Source organism: Varroa destructor, unplaced genomic scaffold (assembly GCF_002443255.2).
Source record: "Varroa destructor unplaced genomic scaffold, Vdes_3.0 BEIS01000004.1, whole genome shotgun sequence".
NCBI classification, from domain to species: domain Eukaryota; kingdom Metazoa; phylum Arthropoda; class Arachnida; order Mesostigmata; family Varroidae; genus Varroa; species Varroa destructor.
In genome coordinates, this window is record NW_019211457.1 from 29,043,681 (window position 1) to 29,063,206 (window position 19,526).

The 19,526-nt window shown below is 45.0% G+C and overlaps 1 protein-coding gene across 16 annotated transcripts in view; it reads left to right on the forward strand.

Moving 5' to 3' along the window:
• LOC111248935 (uncharacterized) overlaps positions 1-19,526 on the forward strand; it is a 165,133-nt gene that overhangs the window by 131,371 nt on the left and 14,236 nt on the right. For 14 of the 16 annotated variants that reach the window (XM_086989108.1, XM_086989110.1, XM_086989119.1 and 11 more), the window contains one exon: positions 5,024-5,179. The exons of the other annotated variants lie outside the window; for them this stretch is intronic. In XM_086989108.1, the coding sequence (XP_086845234.1) occupies positions 5,024-5,179 (156 nt within the window). The remainder of the gene's footprint in view (positions 1-5,023; positions 5,180-19,526) is intronic. 16 annotated transcript variants of the gene reach the window in all.

Here is a 19,526-nt window from a genome sequence, read left to right on the forward strand (position 1 = left end):
CTGAAATGGACAGGTAATATCCAACTCGGCCAGTCACATCTCGATGGCAGTTTGGCAAAGGGTCCACTATCTGAGTGAAGGAAGTGCCACTAGCAACAGCAAGAATTGTCGATTCTTCTACCTTGTCATTCCCACTTTGTCGTTTGGTTGCAGAAAAGGTGTCCAATGTACTTGAAGCGTAGCTTCTACGAAGAAGTCAGAAGCAAATATAATCGACCGCAAGAATAGCATGAGCTATTGTAGTAGGGACCGGTCATGATGTTCCGCAATGGTCATTCAAACTGGCGAAGTTCACCGCAGTACACTAGCCCAAGAGCAAATCACCGTGGGCTTCGTAGTCGCTGCCGCTGGTCTTCTAGTCGCTCGTCTAAGCTATTGGAGGCGGATGTCTAAGACCTAAAATGCTAGCGTTTACAAGAGGATTTTCGTCTTGCTTTCCGTACTGTGTGTGTCCAAATGCAGCATAACCTGCCCGGTGGAGAGCTTCGTCAAGTAAAGCGAGGGGAAACAGCGTCAGGTCCAATGAGTCGTCCGCATATTATAGCTATATCATGTGTATATATATGTACGCCGCGAGTGAGAACGGGATAGCAATGGCTCGCAATTACATGCGCGCTTGTATGAGTATAGAGGATATTCTGCGACGTAAAATTGGGTCTATTTGCCTCTGCATATAAATAGTGCCATGCTGCTATAGTGGAGAAACCTATGACAGTCCTGCACTTCTGATTCTAGCATCATCGTATAGTCAATATCCGTCCATCATGCATCTTCCCTGCTAGTCGGGGTGCCGGTACCACGACGCAACATGACATAGCTCGGTGCCCCGCAAAGCCGATAGCATCGGCTTGGCCTTTTCGACGGCACTATTATCGACCGAGATGGCCTAATGGTAGTACCAATGTCACGCAGTCCATCATACAAGTGTGTCTTGTGTTCTTGCTATTACTTCTGCTATGGTCATTGTTACTAGTTAAGAGACGAGTGACAAACACCAGTATACCACACAGTATACTCGACCTCGCCTGCGGACGTGGAAATATTAGTCAAAGGAAGACTTACCGCTATCATCAACGTTAGTGCAGCATTACGAAACGACCCAATAATAACCAACAACTCTGATTCTTCGATGACGACGGAGTGGAGCAGCCGTCTGGTGGCGCTACAGTTGTCCGAGCGCATCGGGCACGTTCAACGATCAAGCGGTGTATAAACATAGCCGTGGGAGCATTCGAGCAGATCCCCAGAAAATCGTTTACCATCAAATCACTCTATAAGATAGTGTTATCTGTGCAAGCATTAGTAGCGTGGCGACGGGCGTTGCAACTGTTGATTTTTGCGCCTGCGCCTGTTTGTAACGGCCATTGTTCGCGTGGCCATTCTTCCGTCAACTAACTGTGCTTGATGTTGTTACGCATCCTTCCTGCTGGAACGGATTCGCGATGATTCTGAGCTCTGACTTAAAGTGACTAAGTGCGGAAGTTACGGAGGCGACAGTTGAAAACAGGAGTCACACGTTGTTGGATACGTGCTTCACTTCCCCAGAGCAGCTGCCATCGCAGTTGGCTACTGCTACAACTAATGCCTTTTCATTAAAATGGGCCACTAATAGGTATTCCTTCCTTCGCTACATACAATGGACCCTTTTAGAAACATCTTCTTCACTTTTTGTTACTGGAAAAATCACACTATCAGTAGTTCTGGCAAACTGTAGTCACCCGACGGCCTGTCAGATTAATATCTCTGAAGGTGCAGTTTATATTCGACTTGTACGCAGATCCTGAATTCGATCAGGCATCTTTAGGGCTAGATGAATGTCGTACGAAGTTGCTAGGAAGCCGAGTACCCGTTTGCCTTCAAGATCTGTATATACCCAGATAACAATAACGTACTAGTTGCTATATATTGTTCAAACTCTAGAGAGTCCTATCTTTATGAAAACTGCTTTTTCGCAAGGCAGGATGATTCATGAGAATACAATGTTATTTACGCAACACGTACGTTATTGTTATTGTTAGTTGGAAATTAACTTGTCAAAGACGAGATGGCCCAGAGTACTGCGGTAGTATAATAAAATTTGCATAGTCAATACAATAGTCTGCTGGCAAGGTCTACATGAAGTAACGGGTTTCCATGTGAAAAATATTCAAGGTAACCACTTAATTAGCGTGTGAAGACTCCGCCGTAAAACACAGGTATGATTAAAAGGCCAACTGGATCGGCTGAAGGAGCGACGAAGACGGCGGGACGGTTCAGATGGCAGAATACGTTCAGTCAGTCGAATGAGTAACATCAAAGCCGGTACAGATTATTACACACGTTCCCATAGACAAATGTATATGTTATATCAATTGAATAGATTATCAGACGGTTAAACGGAAGCAGTTTTACAGGCAGGCAGGCAGGCAGGCAGGCTGGCTGGCTGGCTGGCTCAACGAACAATAGTCTATATAGTAGTACAAATAAAACGTACGGAGGCAACGGTCTGAAGATTATTTGATTTACGTCTGTCAATATGGTCATTTGTGATATAAATTCCAGTTCGATAAAGAGTAGCAACTGGTCTCGCTGTGTGCTACCCTTGATCATATGCAAATAAATAGATGATGAACTTTCGATGGTAAATAAGATTAACACAATTAACTCTCAACAATCGGATATACCCACATAGGCTTAGTTGGGGAGTTATATGGGGCTGGGAATCTATAACTAACTTTAACTGGTTTACTAATGTATCCATAAAAAATACGTTGTAAGCGTCGCACGTTGGCTACTGATCTATTTTATCGGAACAACAGAAGATATCGTTAGCTCGTGAAGGTGTTTAAAGCTACCACTGATCGTTTGGTGACTCGTTTTACCCAAATGGACAGAAGCTTATTTTTTAATCGTTGTGTTGATTAGGATTAGCTCTGGTACGCTTGTTACGTACATTTACCTGCGTACGTACGTACGTACGTACGAGCGAGATATCTTAGCAATATATATATATTTGTCCTAACACCAAGCTGTTATCCCGATTTTTTTTGCTGTGTCTTCGCAGCATCGGTTAGATTTAGAATTTGTGTCAATACAAAATGTCTACCCGGTGCGTCCGCTGGCCAAGCCCTCTATGGCAGCCCCTACTTATAGGTAGCGTAGCAAAACGTATAAAATCTATAAATGCATAATAAACAGAGAACAGCTTGAACATGGCTTCGTACCCCTATCCGTTGCAACCTACCGAGTAGTGAAAGTTGACATATTGAGACGATCGCCAGTCTTGCCGCAGTCAACAATCAATATCTTCTGAAGGGTAAAAAAAATTATCGAAATGATCGAATATCAAAAGCTTGAACTGACCACGTCGTCGATTCTGTGTATTACGCGCCGATTAGGTGGCTTCCGTTAGATAAATTTTATGTTATGGTACCGTCGTCACAGAAAAGAGCAGCAATGGCTAGCGGAAGGAATAATAAATGGATGTGTCCAGCCGTATTTCCGGCCTGCAGGACGCGTTCAGGCGTGAAAATGTTCAATAAATACGACTAACTGAGTCTCAATGAGCCATCGGTCCGATCAGAGCCGGAGGCAAAATTCACTCCTCAGTACTCATAATCAGACACATCAGATTGTAGCAGCGGGATAATGTTAGATAAATAAACTATTAATTAGGTCAATTATTAAATGACCTATATATGTGCCGAAAGAAAGTAGCTTGACTGAATTCTAATCGGTTGCTTTACTTATTATAAATGTGTCTTTTGCAATGCTACAAACGTTAGAGCCAGAGTTCCGCCGCTCATTGACTACTTGAAATTAGTCGTATAATACGATTCTTCGCCGTGTCACGTTCATTGTTTGCGCCGAGATGCTGTACCCTAAGAATCAGTCGGTGTCAATCCTATCTTCTTCGAATTGTTCCAACGATACTCCTAGTGTACATCGTTTATCTGATAGTGAACAATAATTTCGGGACGGACAAACGTATGTCGGCGGCAGAACGCCGAGCTCAGCCATCCATTGACAGCCGCCCTCAGTTATAGGAGTGGGCGGAAATGGAAGATTTGCCATACATTTTATAAACATTTTTCTGTCTTCAGCCTTTGTCTCAGCGCCACACGGATGATGCCATCCGTTTCGTCGGCGAGTGGCATTGCTGTAGCCCAACTTCGACAGCTACGGTACCATCCTATCATATTCTGATACAGAATGACTGAGTATAACTCCTGTTAAAGCAGAGACGACTTTCTCTTTGATTCGGGTGTACATGAGTTGGACTGTGAAGTCGCTGAGGATCCGGACACCCGCAAAGATACGACCAGATCCACAATAATCGTATTTCTTGTTCGTGCTAGCCATACGTATTGGGCAAGGGTTCGCTGACAACAAAAAGGAAGTCCCACTGTTTATCCGCTAATGGTGGTACCAATAATATCACAATATAACTGTTACTGTCGTTTGTGCGTCGCGCGACAACTGCGATTTTCGGTGTTTTCTTTCGCACCCAATGGTTTCCGGCCGAGTCCGAGCGGTTGATGATGATTGGTTGGGCTTCGACCCAATTTTGACACTCCAATGATTTGGTCGTGTCATCGATAATCATGCACAATTTAAGGATTGTGCCATCATCCAATTTGACATCATGGACCTTTTTTATTGTCCATTCGTACATCGATCCCGATGCGGCTGCCAGTAACTGCTTTAATGTTGAGATGATTTCATTTAGCAGATGTGCGCCCCTCTATATGTACATAAATGTGCGTGTGTGTGGGTATATTTTCGTACGCCAGTACTTAGGCCTTGCGCATACAAACACGTAACATAGGATAGACGAAAAAATCGAAATTTATTTTAGACCAGCCGTGGTGGGCATGTTTGCTAGCAATGCTTTGCTGAGACGCGTCTTCGCGTTCGCTTGTGTCGACGATGCCACTGAATCAGTTGATTCCGATCGTACACACATGCGCACAGCCATGGCTCAAAAGGTGCTTACACTACGGTAGTATTGCAACGTATTCAAAATGATTATACCCGTTTACAGCAGTGTTGCAAAGGCGCTTCCGAACACTTTGCAATCGATGGAGAAACGCAGAAACGTACACAATAGCGAAGGTCGTCGAACAACGAAGACGCCACCGCTGGCACTGACGCTGCGCGCTTCCGACACCCCCGCCCACGACGCATTTAGGGTAGAGTAGTAAGTAGTTGTCGTTTTTGATGTACGCCATGCGACTGGCTTGGAACAGTACACTTTGCGCGGTCCGTTTAAAAATACACTGTTGGCCTAATCATAATGGTGGCGATAAGATCAAGGTTCATTCATTGACAAGGACGGCAAAAATCAGCACTTATATCGGACCATAACTGGATCCAGACGAATAGAGAATATCATCCAGGCCTCACGAGAATGAACTGAGCCGTTTGCTCCTCCGTGGAGGATCATACAATGACACAAACTAGCGGGTTGTGCACAACAACATCGGTGCCGTTACCAATAACAATGCAGGCACGCGAATCACGCGGGGGTGTCCGTCACGATGCCGGATTTGGGCTTGTTGTGCAGTGTAGTGGGGGTGTTGCGAAAACGACCCGAAAGAAGCAAAAAATGTTAGAGGACAATACGAAATAATAATGCAATTCAACAATTACATCAACAATGAATGAGCGGTTTTCTGGCAGAGCGCTTCTGCTAGTCCTCGTCGTCATTTCGCTTATGGTACGCTTATACATGATATCTCCTCATTGGCATTGTCGTCGTCATCATCCAGCCTTAGAAATCTCGTAGAAGAGGCTCCTTCGACTGCTTCTATTGAGGTATCGAATACAACACAACGCAATATAGCCGCATGGATCACCTAGCACTCGCTTTAAATCTCTCCTTCTTCTTTTTAGCCACTGCCTATCCACCGACGACTCGTCTAACGGTACTCAGTGAAGTTTCCCTCAGACCCTCATGATTTCTTCGGTAGGCCTATGTAGCGTTTTAGTAAATGCAGCAACAACGAGTCCAACATGACCGGTGAAGATCATGTCAGCGAACAGTCGTGGTTAAGTGGCGAGGACCAAGCCATAAAACCAGAAGCACTAGTTTCTCTGTTTAATAAAAAGGCAAAGATGAGGTCGGTGCACCTCACCTCTACCTCAATACCGTGTATTCCTAACAAAGCAGCGACCTCAAGGTAGATTGAAGTATGAACTCGCTTTTTAAGGACAGCACAGAGTTCTTCCTTTCTATAGCTTTTTGTCGATGTATGCACCGGCAATGATCTTCTCAAAGGCCACCTCTTAGCCAGTGCGTGGTGGCTCAGTTGGTTTGGGCTAGGCTGCCGGGCGCGTGCATTTCCCTCTGTTCACTGTTCCGGACGCACAAAGGACTTCCGTCGGCCTTCGGCAATCCGCCGAAAGTGGAGGCGGAGTGGGAGTTCGCAGTAGTAGCTTCGTGAAGGCGAAGCTCTAGAGCGCCGGTGCTCAGTGGCAACAACAACCACAGCGATAACGATAGCGACAACAGCAAAGATGGTGCCACAAGCACATTAACCATAAAGGCTTAACCTGTATAATGATGCTGAGCCGTTAAATAACCTTGGTCGTGTTCGTGGAACAAATAAGCAAATCGCTGACGGTGGTACCGAAAGTAATACTATTCGAGGGACAGATAAAGAGAAAAAGTATCTCACTTTAGAGAGTCTTAACTGCGAAGCTTGGAGAAGGTCGACGAATAGGTGACTTGCATAGAGTTCCTCTATTCAACAGAGTGGTACACGCGGAATTGCTCGAGTTATCATTGTTCGTGACTAGGCGGAGCAATGGCGGAAGAAGGATCAGATCTCGGGTCGAACATTGCTGGCGAAGATACCTATTATGATTTCATTGCAAACGCTGCAATTTATCAGATTCGATTGACTGTTGATCGTAACGAAACTTCCGCTTTCCTCCTGGTCGTCTGCGACCGAAATAGGCAGAACAGTTGTTGAAATTCTCGGACCTTCTCCCCCAAATGCGAATGTATACTGTCTGCTCGTCATTTACAGGATTGAAGCAGCAGGTAGAAAGAGACTAGAAAAATCAGTTGTATGGCAACGAATAAATAGAGAAAATAGAGTTTGTAAGGATTACTTCTACCGGGTAGTGGGTGTGGCGTTCATAGCCATGTTCTGAAAAACGTAACAGTCGGAAATCCTCTGATTATATAGAAGAAGAAACATTCAGGCCCTCGTTTTCTGATTCGCTACGCCTGCTGTTTGTTAAACGTTTATAAACTCAACGTAGCTAATTTTTAAAAGCTGTATAGGCACTAAGAGATTTCTAGTTATACATGAAGAGAATAATTATTTATTTGTTACCCAGAAACAGACCACTTAGCTACTAAGCCCGTTACGATTCTGCACGTTGCACACTGTTGGATCACAACAAGTATGATAAATGCTTATATGGCGTATGGTGCATGAGATGAGAATACATAGACGGGACCTGCATCTTTTCCAATAATATGCTCGTACTCTGATAGGATTGTTCGACTAGGAGGAGGCTAAACGCACCGAACGAACGTGCTACGAGATTTTCTACTGGAGATCTGCTGACAAGATGAAAACAAAATATACTAGCTTCGTCCGATGACGAATCGATGCCCCTAAGAGCTGTCAAAACTGCAACCCAGAGCTAGGACGCCTGCTAGGGCTGGTCGACGGGATCTTGGTGTCATAATTCTTCGTTAGGCTGGCGAAAGCAGAAACAGTGGACTATTAGCTATAGAGGGGGCTTTCGTTTACCATAATAGATACATGCATGCAAAAAAAAGTATTTTGTTTTTGCGAAAAAGAAAAGGAAAACGAGAAACAAAGGTAAATGTCTGTTTAGGTCCTTTTAACTCTGCTTCCCGTGCCCTTAAAATGCATCTCTATCAGTGGGGTATACGGAGGCTAGACAAGTGAGCCTAAGAGCCCACTTGACACCTTTGCCATAGCAGAGGCCATGACAGAAACAGTTTTTTTTACCTCAAACTGATAGCCTGCCCCGTATGCAATGTTGACTCTTGTTACGAAGCCATCCGTGAAAATTACACTTTTAACCGAGATTATTCCTTTTTACTTCGTTCTATTGATTCTCTCCGCTATCCAATTCCCATTCCGAAATCGTCGGCGTCGCCCGGCCGCTTTGTGGACCTCCTGATAGCCTAGATTACTTGAACTACTCTGGATGTGTATCGTCGACTATGCGTATGTATTCAGAAAAACTTCGCCTTCTCCAGTGTAGCACGATCAGCACTGTCAACATTGCGATAGTGGTCGCTTTGCCTAACTCGGGCAAATGAGCTCTCCCTAGCGCTTTTCTTTCGCTTGATCCGCAGCGAAAACACGATTCACTGCCGGAATCCACCGAATATGGCAACACTGTACAAAAATAGATGAAAGACAGAAAAAGGATGCAGGGAAAGGAGACTGGCTGTTGTAGGCGATGCACAAGCTCGGACTAGGGATCTATGGGCGAGAAGAAAAAAAGGGTAAAATCGTTGGGTAGAAAGCAAGTAAGGTCGAATTGGTTCGAGCGTCAGCTGGGCTTATGCGCATCGGTCGCTCGAACAGACAGAATCAGCTTATGGCGTCGCGACGAGCATGCGCCGCCCACATGCAACCCCTTCACTTCTACGACTGCCGTTGCTACTACTACTACTACTACTACTACTACTATTACTACAACAACAACTACGACTACGAATTCTACGACCAGTCCGACAACTCTGCGAATTCAATGGAATTCTTATTTGCGGGGGAGGGAGGAAACGAGCGCGCAGGAGAGAGCGTATGGCCGACCGATATATGGCGATTTTGAATGTCATGACGAAAACGAACGGGTTTAAACATCACGCGTTGCTACTGCTCTTAGTGTCTTACTGCTGTTTCTCATGCTGCCATCCGACGTGGGACTCATACGCTGTAGATTAGGCAGCCAGGGCCGACCAACAGTGCTACCTCGAATTCGGCAAAAAACGAAAGGAAAATTGAGCTAGTCAGAGAGGGTATAGTGAAGAGGTTGGAGGTGGCGAGGACGGGGATCAGGGGTCGGAAAACTGGCCTCGATCTCTGTACCCCTCGTATGGCCCGAAATGCTGCCATTGCCGCCGGTGAGCCATTTCCTACGAACTGTACGCGTACCAGAGAACATCTTTGTATTAGAAGCTAAGGGGGTGAAATGGCTTCGAACGTCATAGTCGGCTCGTGACGACTCTGGCATAAAGCAGCGTGCTTACTTATCCCATTGGTACACCCAATACATAGAACAGAGGATGGAAGAAACGAATTGTATCTTTGTTCCATAACGATATGTATATAGGTTCTTTTCTCGCGGATCCTCTCAGCTCGATCTGATTTTTGAGTCCATCGACTATAAAGAACTTTGCCGTGCAGGAAAAAATCATCGTCCTTTGGTAGTGGTTTCGATTTATCGGTGATCTGACCTGACCGAAGTAGCTTAGCTGCATTCTTAGAGAACATAAGGGTTCGCTGTGCCGCACAGTCTCTGACCGTAGTACTGCGTACTCCATTGAATTTTCAGGAATTACAGACGTAGTTAACGGGTAACAACAAAGGAATGAAAAAGAGCATTAGATCAACTTGAAATAGAGCGACACGTAACGTCTAATAAATGTAGATAACTTGTTTAAACCTGGATTGAGCTTGTAAATCTCGAATATACTCCGCAAATATGGCGCGGTAACATTATCTTGGCCGAAATAAAGAACTCTTACAAATAGCCTTTAAGAGTCATTTGGCGAGAAAACGCGAAATTCGATAAAATTCATCTTACGGTTGTAGTTAATCTTTAGCAAAGCAGGGAAAAACCCTTTCGCATTTCTTGCACGGCATCGGATCATACGCATGGCCCTATTTACCCAGCGGAATTTAGATTTATAGATTTATAAGCTACTCAAACACACGACCAGCGCATAAAAGAAACAAATATTCCATTCTTAAACACCGAAGTTGTTGCAATTCGCCAGTTTTCTTACAAGTCGTTATACATAGCCCGTCGTTGAAGCACGTATTTCTCTATCGCCTTGTGAGAAATAGATAGGCTGGCCAACACTTTCGGTCATGATATCATCCTACATGTATAGGGAGTCCTGGGAGGACGGTTCGTGTACGCAGTGTAAGCTGCAGCTATTTAGGTGAATGTCGACGGGGGGAGGGGAGGTAGAACTGCTACCATCTGGAATGGAGGAGCAACCCCAGATGAGACATCGGGAGGTAAAGGGAGGGGCGACTTGCACCCAGTATCTATGGCGACGCCCATTTGGAGTAGATGAAAGGGAAGCGTTGTTCTGGGGAAGCATTGGGTCTTAGGCCGAGGGCGGAGCCTAGCTTGCAAAGGGAGACATCTTTATGTCGTAACTTAACATATATAATAGGTTTGTGGGCTGGTTTTGAGGTACAGCTGGCAGGAAGCCCTGTACAAAAAAAGAAAACTACGAATTACGACACAAGTCGGATTACGAATCGTCTTTTGAGTGTTTGGTTTAAATGTAAGTTGGTCATGATACTCTGTGATTCACTAACCTAGGTGACATTGGTCGAGCGTATATTAGCACAAAGGCAAGTGGATAATGAGATAATTGTATGCACATTCTTATTATTATGTACAGAGATGTATAAATCGCACAGCTTTCGTACGAGCTGCTTTTTTCTTAGGTGGGGAATATTTGAATTATTGCTTGCAAGTTAGTACATACATGTACCTAAGTAGGTAAAGCTTTAATTTAAGTCAGTAGGCTCTGTCTCGTGGTAAAATCCTACCTCGGAAATCCTAGCTGAGAGTAGATATTTAAAACTACAGAAAATAAAGGCTATTTCAAGACGTTCTGGCACAAGATTGGTGCTCTTCGTATATAGTGACACATGAACCATATTGCACGCTATGGCTCATGTGTCACTACGCATTTCGCTATCGTAACATGAATATGGCCACTCGGATCTTCCTTGGCACTATTTCAATTATACAAAAGCTTCTAACTAACTGGTTACCAAATGAACTGTTTAGTGCACGGCGTTAGCAAGCGAGCTAACTAGGCGACATGTTGGGTATCAATTAAACAACTTTAGTGTCCCAAGCTGTAATGTCCGAGTCGCCTTTCGATCGACGACGTCCATCTTCTATATCTGGCTCTCTGCCTTAATTAATAGCGGATTAATCGTAGTAGTTGTCGTGTCATAAAAATAAGCGACCTCATATATCGCGATCAACTTCACCTTTACGTTCAGGTATACACCTTTTGCCTTCAGTGACAGCGCAATGACAGCAGCAGCGGCATCAGAGTAGCTAATGGTCGTTTGCTATTAACGACTGCGTGGTGCGACTTAGTCGCACGGTGAGAACGTCCACCAGTCCAGCAGCCATCAATCCATAGCCATGAAGCCGCCGAGGCAATACGGAAAAGACACGGTAGCACTCGATGAGGTTCAATAAAGCCCAACTGCCGCGACAGCTATAGCAGCAGCGACGAAATCGATTATTACTCCGATCTCCAAACATATCGCGTCGCAAATATAACCTGTCTTCCTGAAGTTTGCGATACCTAATAATGTACCTTATCCCTGCGCCTTTCCTACTGACAGCAAACAAAAGAAGCTATAATTGTACCGGTAGGACCAACGTGACGCAGAAGGAGGAGGACACAGAAGTGATGACCAATTCGCAAAGAGCGGATGACTAGAGCTAGTACCATATAAACTCGCTGTTGGAGCTTTTACATGCTTGTTCGCGACTTATCATAGAGAATCACCTTCGAAGGTCTGCAGTGGCAATGACGCTGACCTAGTTGACCAGCTTTTATTCAGCGGACCATATGTTTACCGCTCGAAAAGGCAAAATAACGGTTGGGCTGCATAGAAACGTGAGAAAAAGCTTACAACGAGTTTTTCCTCTAAATTTAATGGACGCACTTGCACTAATTTCATTACACCATCATCCTACCCATATACGCTGTACCCTGTAAGTCTAACAAGCCAGAACGTCACTCGGCATTAAAACGCATCGGGCAAAAAAGATTCTGATCGCCGTCATCTATTAACTGTACCATTATCACCCTATCCCTTCAATGTCACTTAAAATCATTAGTAGCAGACAAAGACTCATCATGGTCATGCATGCACACAAATGTATGGTTCCCTTTCACTCCATTATCCTTGCTTTTCCTCTTCGAATATCTCGATCTCGCTATTTCTGCGGCGTGCCTTTCATTGACATTGTGTCCTTACGGTCCGCCAACCCATCCGTCTATCCAAGCAATTACCGAAGCAATGAGCCGCTCAATTTGTTGACATCGTCTCCTGTGACTTAGATACGAGTATGTTTGAACCTCTTATCATCCATTCATCTGCTAATACTATCTTGTTTTTTCGCTTTTTTTTTTCGAAGTAACGACGCAATTTCGTTTGGTACCCCATTGTGGCTTCTGTCGCTGCTGAGGCGATCTGCCTTTGTCGCTTTCTGCCTTTTTGCTCCCAAGTCCACCCTCTGTCCAATAAATATTTCTATCGTCACATGCATTGGATCATTCATCCATCCATCCACCGTCTATTGGATGTTTTGACGTCCTTGCTACCGCCGCCTATACAGCTACCACTATTGTCGTTGTTGTTGTTGTTGTGACAGTGCCAATTCTAAGTATGATTATCGTGTATGTCCTGTTTCGTCAATTTACGACGGTGCTGGTAAACGGCAGCGGCGTTGCTCCCACAACGAGAGACCAGCCTTTTTTAGCAACCCGCACCCATTAGAATAAGTCATAATACAATAATAATAAAGTAGCACTTGCACTCCTTCTGGTATTAACATAAAAGTCGTCTCTGACCCACAACAACAGCCAAAATCGCGGCGGCGGCGACGGCGACGACGACGACAACAACAACAACAACAGTGACGTCGACAAAAACGCCGTTTATGTCGCTAATTCGTCTTCATTCTGTTGCGTCTGCGTCGCTATTCTGCTGGAGGGGTGGCATTGGCAGCAAAGGCTTCTGCAGGTAAAATTGGCTGAAGGGAGAGAAGTTCCCGTGCAAAGAAAGCATAGCAAAACGGGATGCCAAGTAGAGCTTCGAACGCGGTCAGCATCAGCGGTGGACAGCCTCGCGCTTTACTCAAGCGGCCATACACGTTATTACTAGCAGCAGCAGCAGTAGTAGTGGTAAACATGGTAGAAATGTTCTTTAGTGTTCAGAAGCAGAAATTGGCGTCGTTCACACAGATCGTGCAAATCGCGCAGCGCTAATAGACAATGAACTGCTACCGGCCCTACTAACTTCTCATGGCCTGCTCCCCAAGACAACGTGATCTAATAATGTATTTGTACAAATGTCGGATAGACTCGTAAGCAGGGAAGAACGATAGCGGTTAAGCGACAGAAGTGTTGGCTGATATATCATATAATCGTTGAATAAGGACTTGAAACAAAAAATGTAGAGAAACTTTTCACATATAGTACTATGATCATTAGTGCTAATGATATACACATGTTTGCACTATGAACGACCATCGGACATGTTTGCCTTGCCCTTCATCGAATTTCCGTAATGTTTTAGAGTGACGAAAATTTCGGAAAGCAATATGCAAAATAGCCCAGTACATATTTTTTAAATGGATGGGCTGGGTTCAGATTGCTTGTATTGCTAGCCGATACGAGAGTTATTTGCAACGGGCTTTCTTGAGATCGCAGTGGTAGGGATCAATAACGACAGCAGGCAGATGTGGCCGTATAGATGTGGCCACGAGAATAAAGCCCCTGGCCCAGCGTGCCTAAAGTAACGCATTTCCAGAGGAAACACCTTTATAGCTGCTGCAGGTGGGTACTATAAAGGGCATACTGGACCGCTTGTGCCTACGATTGATTTCTGAGGCCTATAATAAACGCGAAAGTAGTTATTTCCTTTTTAGCTCGAACACATATTTTGGTCTGACGCCACTCACTGGTAATTCGTAGGCGGAGTAAGCTCACTGCTTATTATTATGTAAATCATTGCCACATGGTTTGCCAGCCTAGATTGTACCTTGATGCGTATACGTTAGACTCTTTAAAAAACATCGGACGTCACAAAAGGCTATGCAGGAATAAGACAGGATGAGCAACGGGGATTCAGTTGTCACCCAACCGTTGCCACGAATGCGCAACAGCTTCTACGCCCGTATCATCATTAACTTCGGCTGTGCCTTTCAGGGCATTGTGTCGTCCTACAGTGAAAACAGCGCAGGAAAGCTGATTTCTTTCCGCCATTACAGCTCGTTAATCGCTTATGGCGACCGCCCAAACGGAAAACCGTAACGACGTAGCGAAGTTGCCGGTTCTCCGGTACGACGGCTCAGACGCGGCACACACAGCAAATTCAATAATGCCCTGTGATCGTTGTCGGATTCATTATAATCAAATTAATACGGATTAGGACAATCACATAGGGATACATTCACACAAGGAACACTCCTGTCGCTCGTACCTCTCGATAGATACAGACCGCTGCGGTCAACAGTTTGTGGATTTAGCAAACCCTAATGATTTTCGTTTCACTTTTGCCGCTGAGGCCTGCTGCTTGGCTTACGCATGAACTAACTGTGCGCGAAATCTAACAGTCGTAGCATTTGTATATTCATGTTATGTTTGTCTGCCCCTGTGCACTTGCTATGGTCCCACCCGCAGCGCTCGCCGGCGCCGCCTGCTCCCAAAATATTGATGTAATAAAAATAATAGTAATAATAATAACAACAATAAACATTCGTCTAATGGCGCTTTCATGCCACATTATCAGCAACAGCACCAACGGTCGCGAGATAAGCATCATTTTCGTCTTCATCATCGCACAGCCGACGGCGGCGGCGGCGGCGGCGGCGGCAAGAAGTCGAGACACAAATAGATGGCTCACTCACATCAAAAACAGCTTCACTTACAACAGCTGCTGACGCGCCACCCAACGCAATTACAAAAATTCAATCAATACCTCCGACTCTATTAGGACAATCACAGTGAACTTCACGGGTAAACAATATCTGTTAACAACGTCCATTAATGTGCCACGACCCAAAAAAAAAGCCCTGCCGAATTGGATCTTGCGTTAGGCAACTCGACCAATAATACTATAGTATCATGTCGGCAACAGCGAAAGCGAACCGGTCAAGAATTGAGCAGACGACTAGAGAGACAGTCAGACAGACGGTAGCAATTTCTGCTGTAAACGTAACGGTCGACCATTACACTTCGGAGTGTTGTTCCTTAGGTAGCTGTTATTGTTGTTGTTGCTGCTGCTGACATTGAACCTGCCTCTTCTGCTATTATTGCCGAAGCGGCTTCGTTACTGTAGTCCGATAATCCTCGACGAGCGACAGGGTCCCGTTTACAATCGATATATTATTACTGCTAGCGGCGGTAACGCAGGCAGTTACTGTTGAGCTGAAAGCAACGATGATGTGTCGTCAATGTCCTGTTCTGATTCATTGGTTCTACAGTCCTAACGACGGCGAGGAGGCAACGACGATTCAGCTGATGTCGATAGTACAGACCCATGTGCTGCTGTTTTTCGGTACTCATTTGTTGTCCAGTTACTGATGACCGCTGATGTGAGCGTCGGCAGCAACTTCTACGTCGACCCCTGCCCGCTCTGCTTAGCAGAACGGTAATGATAGGCTTCGTGTAACGATGTAGCGCTGCCCCTAGCGGGGACGAGGGCGAAAGAGGGAACGGAATGGGAGGACCCAACGAGGCTAGCAATAGACAACAAAGCTAGTAAGACCGCTAAAAACGCAGGTACAGTGACGATTAGCCGCATCGATACATCCGATGTAAAGCGTCCATTTATTTCAGAACTTTTGTCATACTCAAAGATTCTGTCTAATGTTGATGTTGTCAACGTTTTTTTTTTAGCATGGTTGGCATTGTTTTTGAGGCGTCTAAATCCAGTAGGGGAATGCTCATACTGTCTCTGCGTATCGTTCCACAAAAACTCTCTTTAACATTTAAGCCCTTGAAGGCACTCTCCGCGTTGTTGTCGTAAGGCTCGTATCCTTCGTTCATTCGTGAGCTGCAGGAGACTACACTGTTGTGTCTCATGTAAAGTAAATCAATGCCAGCTACACACAACATGACTCAATGAAACGATACTTGTTACGACCAATGATTTCTGCTTACCAGTGCTATGAGTATGCAGTATTCAGCCAACGCTCCCCATCGTTCGTTCTAAAGAGAACCGTATCTATGCTAACAAATGACTGATATTTTTTGTCCTGTATTAGCAATTTGTGGTTAGAAAAAATCATAGAGCCCGCTTCGTAGCAACTGCAACTTTGCAAAGAATGGAAAGGATCTCTATCTTGCTGTCGGAGACCATTAACGATTTTTTGACAGCAGGTAACTAGATTCGATCTCTTGATCATTTAGCAAACATTAAAAAAACAAAAACATTTTCTATATCCATACATCGATTTAACATAAAAGTAAAAAGACTAGTCACCCACGTCAGAATTGTACTGTCATTGCCGTCCACGCGTAGTTTACCGTCCCCGAAAATTAGATCTCGAGCAATTGCCAGCAAAAGTTAACTACCAACACAAACCAACAATTAATTAGGGCAAATGCGCTCAGGCTAGTACCTCTCGTGACTGTCGTGCGGATTTCTTTTGGCCGCTTGCTCATAGGCCGCGTTTATACATGAAAGCAAGGCGTTTGGCCTGTGCTGACAGCGATAGCCGTCATTTAGGTAGTTAATGCGAGTTTCCTTAATGTTAGTTAGTTTATGAGTTAATGCGAGGGCCTTTTCAGGTATCACTCGAATACAGCACGCACACACACACACACAAAAAAACAGCAGGTTTACATACTAGGCTGACGGTAGGCGAGGAGCTTGAAGATCCAAGAGCCCAAGAGTACTATCAATGCCTGAGTTTTTTTGTTTTCTAACCTAAACTGCGAAATCTTTTTCTATTTCCTCCTTTATTCTTCATCTATTCTGTCCCCTACGAAAACCTTTCCCGCATTCTTCGAAGGCAGTGTAGAGACTGGCAACAGCGTTTACAGTTTTGGTAAAAATTAATTTCCCATAAGTACGTTGGACAATAATAACTGGCTGTCGTCTACCTTTCGCCATGATAAGTTCGTCGTTTTGTTCTAGAAAAAGCTGGCTTTCTTCTAATACCAAACAAGAGTAGCGTATGAACGCGTGTTCACTGCGTCAAATAGTCTGCAAAAAGCTCTTCTAATTTATCCAAACATGTTGTACGTCCTTAATTACGTCTAATTTTCGCTCGCTTTCTCTATATGTAAGCGTCCGGTTCACTTAGCAACTGGGCTCAATCATCAATTGGCAGCTGTCTGCTAATGTGAGAATCGTTCATCATAGCCCCTCAGTCCGATATCCTAGCCGTCGCTAGCCAGAGCGTGCGTCTGCTTTGTAAACAAGCGACCACCATTGACGTTTTTTTCTGTAAATAGTCGATTCAGGCCGCCCAAAGACGCTGTGACAACTCAATCAAGTAATTGTCTAGAACGAAGTTGTAAAGCGTCATACAGAAATATGAGGACAGCACCCTCATGGAGAAACGGCTGTCACCAATTAAGTCGATGTTAAATCAATTTATCGATTGTTTGGCGTCACTTGCACCTTTGCAGAAGCAGAAAGACATTTTTTTTCAATGGCTGACCTGTACAGTCTATATTGAGTGAAACTGGAACGGAAGCCGTCTGTTTCGTCCACGTATCGAGCGCCTCGAATAACTGCGCATTTGGTTCAATAGAACATTTCAAGAATCGGCAAGATCGTTTTCAAACGAGAAGATCTTCAATTACATATCTTGGCATAAATTGTAACAGTTTAATGTGTTGTATGGCAAGAGTGAAGCCCTATCGTCTTCCACACCCGGCTCCTGTTATGGGTACTACGGACACAGGACTTACCTTGATGGTCCCTTAAAGCGAACTATTGTTTCATCAATAGGAACGAACTACTTGAATCTACCAGTGCATTGTTTTCTAAGAAACTGATGGTCTTCATGCGGCACGTAGCATGTATCAGAAATATTATTCGCAATTATTCAGTTTGTTTTATTGCGGTACCACACCCATTAGCACAGGCCCGTCTACCGATACAAGACATCTTGAATCGAGTAGGCACAAATTGGTTCAGTTTTTCGTAAAGGCGGCAACGTTATCGAGAAGGTAGCAGTTCTCTGCCGGTCCCCTGTTGTCATTACGCCTTTTGACGAGCCACCCGGCTACTCGTCGCTGTCATCGGAGACTGCTCAGTGGTCTGACGAATTGAGGAGCCAAGGGGTATAATGATTATAACAGGCGTCCTGCTAGCGCCGAGACCAGATATCAGTCGACAACAATATATATGTATATTTTATATAGATCGATACTTGCTGCCCATGATTATAATAGTATCAAAATATTGTTATTATATTGCAGTGCCGCTAGACGTCTGCCATATTTAATGGTGATGATTACGACTATATTATTATCATGCAACAGCAACCAGCAGTAGCAGACCTAGTCGCCGTTACCAAAGCCCGACTGATTCTATCCGGTATTGCGAATGGCGGTGGGTCATCCCATCCCGAGATGGTGGACCTCTATGTCACCGTGTTTCTTTTTGTCTAACCCGCTCTTCTGCTTCGTATCGATATGGTTGTCCAACGTTGACAACAGCATCATTGATGCGGTACAGTCATTGCATGGCAGCAATTGCATCTTCAGCAGTTCAATAAGCTTTGTTTATAAAAAAAAAAAAGGCTAGCGAAGACAGTGATTTAGAACTAGCGGAATCAATCCGTGGCTGTTTCATATCGATGCTGTTAGCGGTGGTTCAATAAGTGATAAGTGGTTCAAGCAGCAGCTCCCCTCATCTGCTTACGCCGTTGTCAATGACACTTTGTTACCGTCGCGATGGCCGTGGCTTGTTTTGGCCGATGACACCCGGTTTAGTCTTTTCAAACTGACAAGAAACCGCTTTGTTATCGTCCATACTTAGGACCATGTCTGTCGCTGCCGGCGCCATATCTCCACCCGCTTCCTTCCTCCTTCGCAATACGACACCCCAATCGACTCGCTTGTTGTTTTAGCCGTTGGCCTATTTATTACATGCCCCCTGCTCCTGCGGTATCAGCAGCAGGGAGCATGTTCCTTAAAACTCGGCTCGAGGTTTGGAGTTCCGTATTCGACAAAAGCCAACATCAACGGTAACGACCGCGAAGATGATACCGGGAAGATGGACATTAGGGAGCTAGTTAAACGGTCACATGTCCACATATTCGCGTAGTCTGTACCAGCCCCAATCGACCAAAGCGGGCGTGGAACTGGGCGCTCCGCGCTGGACACAGGTCATTTTCTGTGGCTCCCTCAGAAGCCAATAGCTATTAGAAGCCAAAAGCAGAAGCAGCGAAGACGAAGCGACGGCTGCTGGCCGACGGAGCCGAAGGGAAGCTGTGTCATCGGGAGAACCTTCGGCAAACACTGATTTGGCTTGCTTGCCCTGTTTGTTCTGTTTTTCTTGTCGTCGCGGCGGCGGGGCGACATC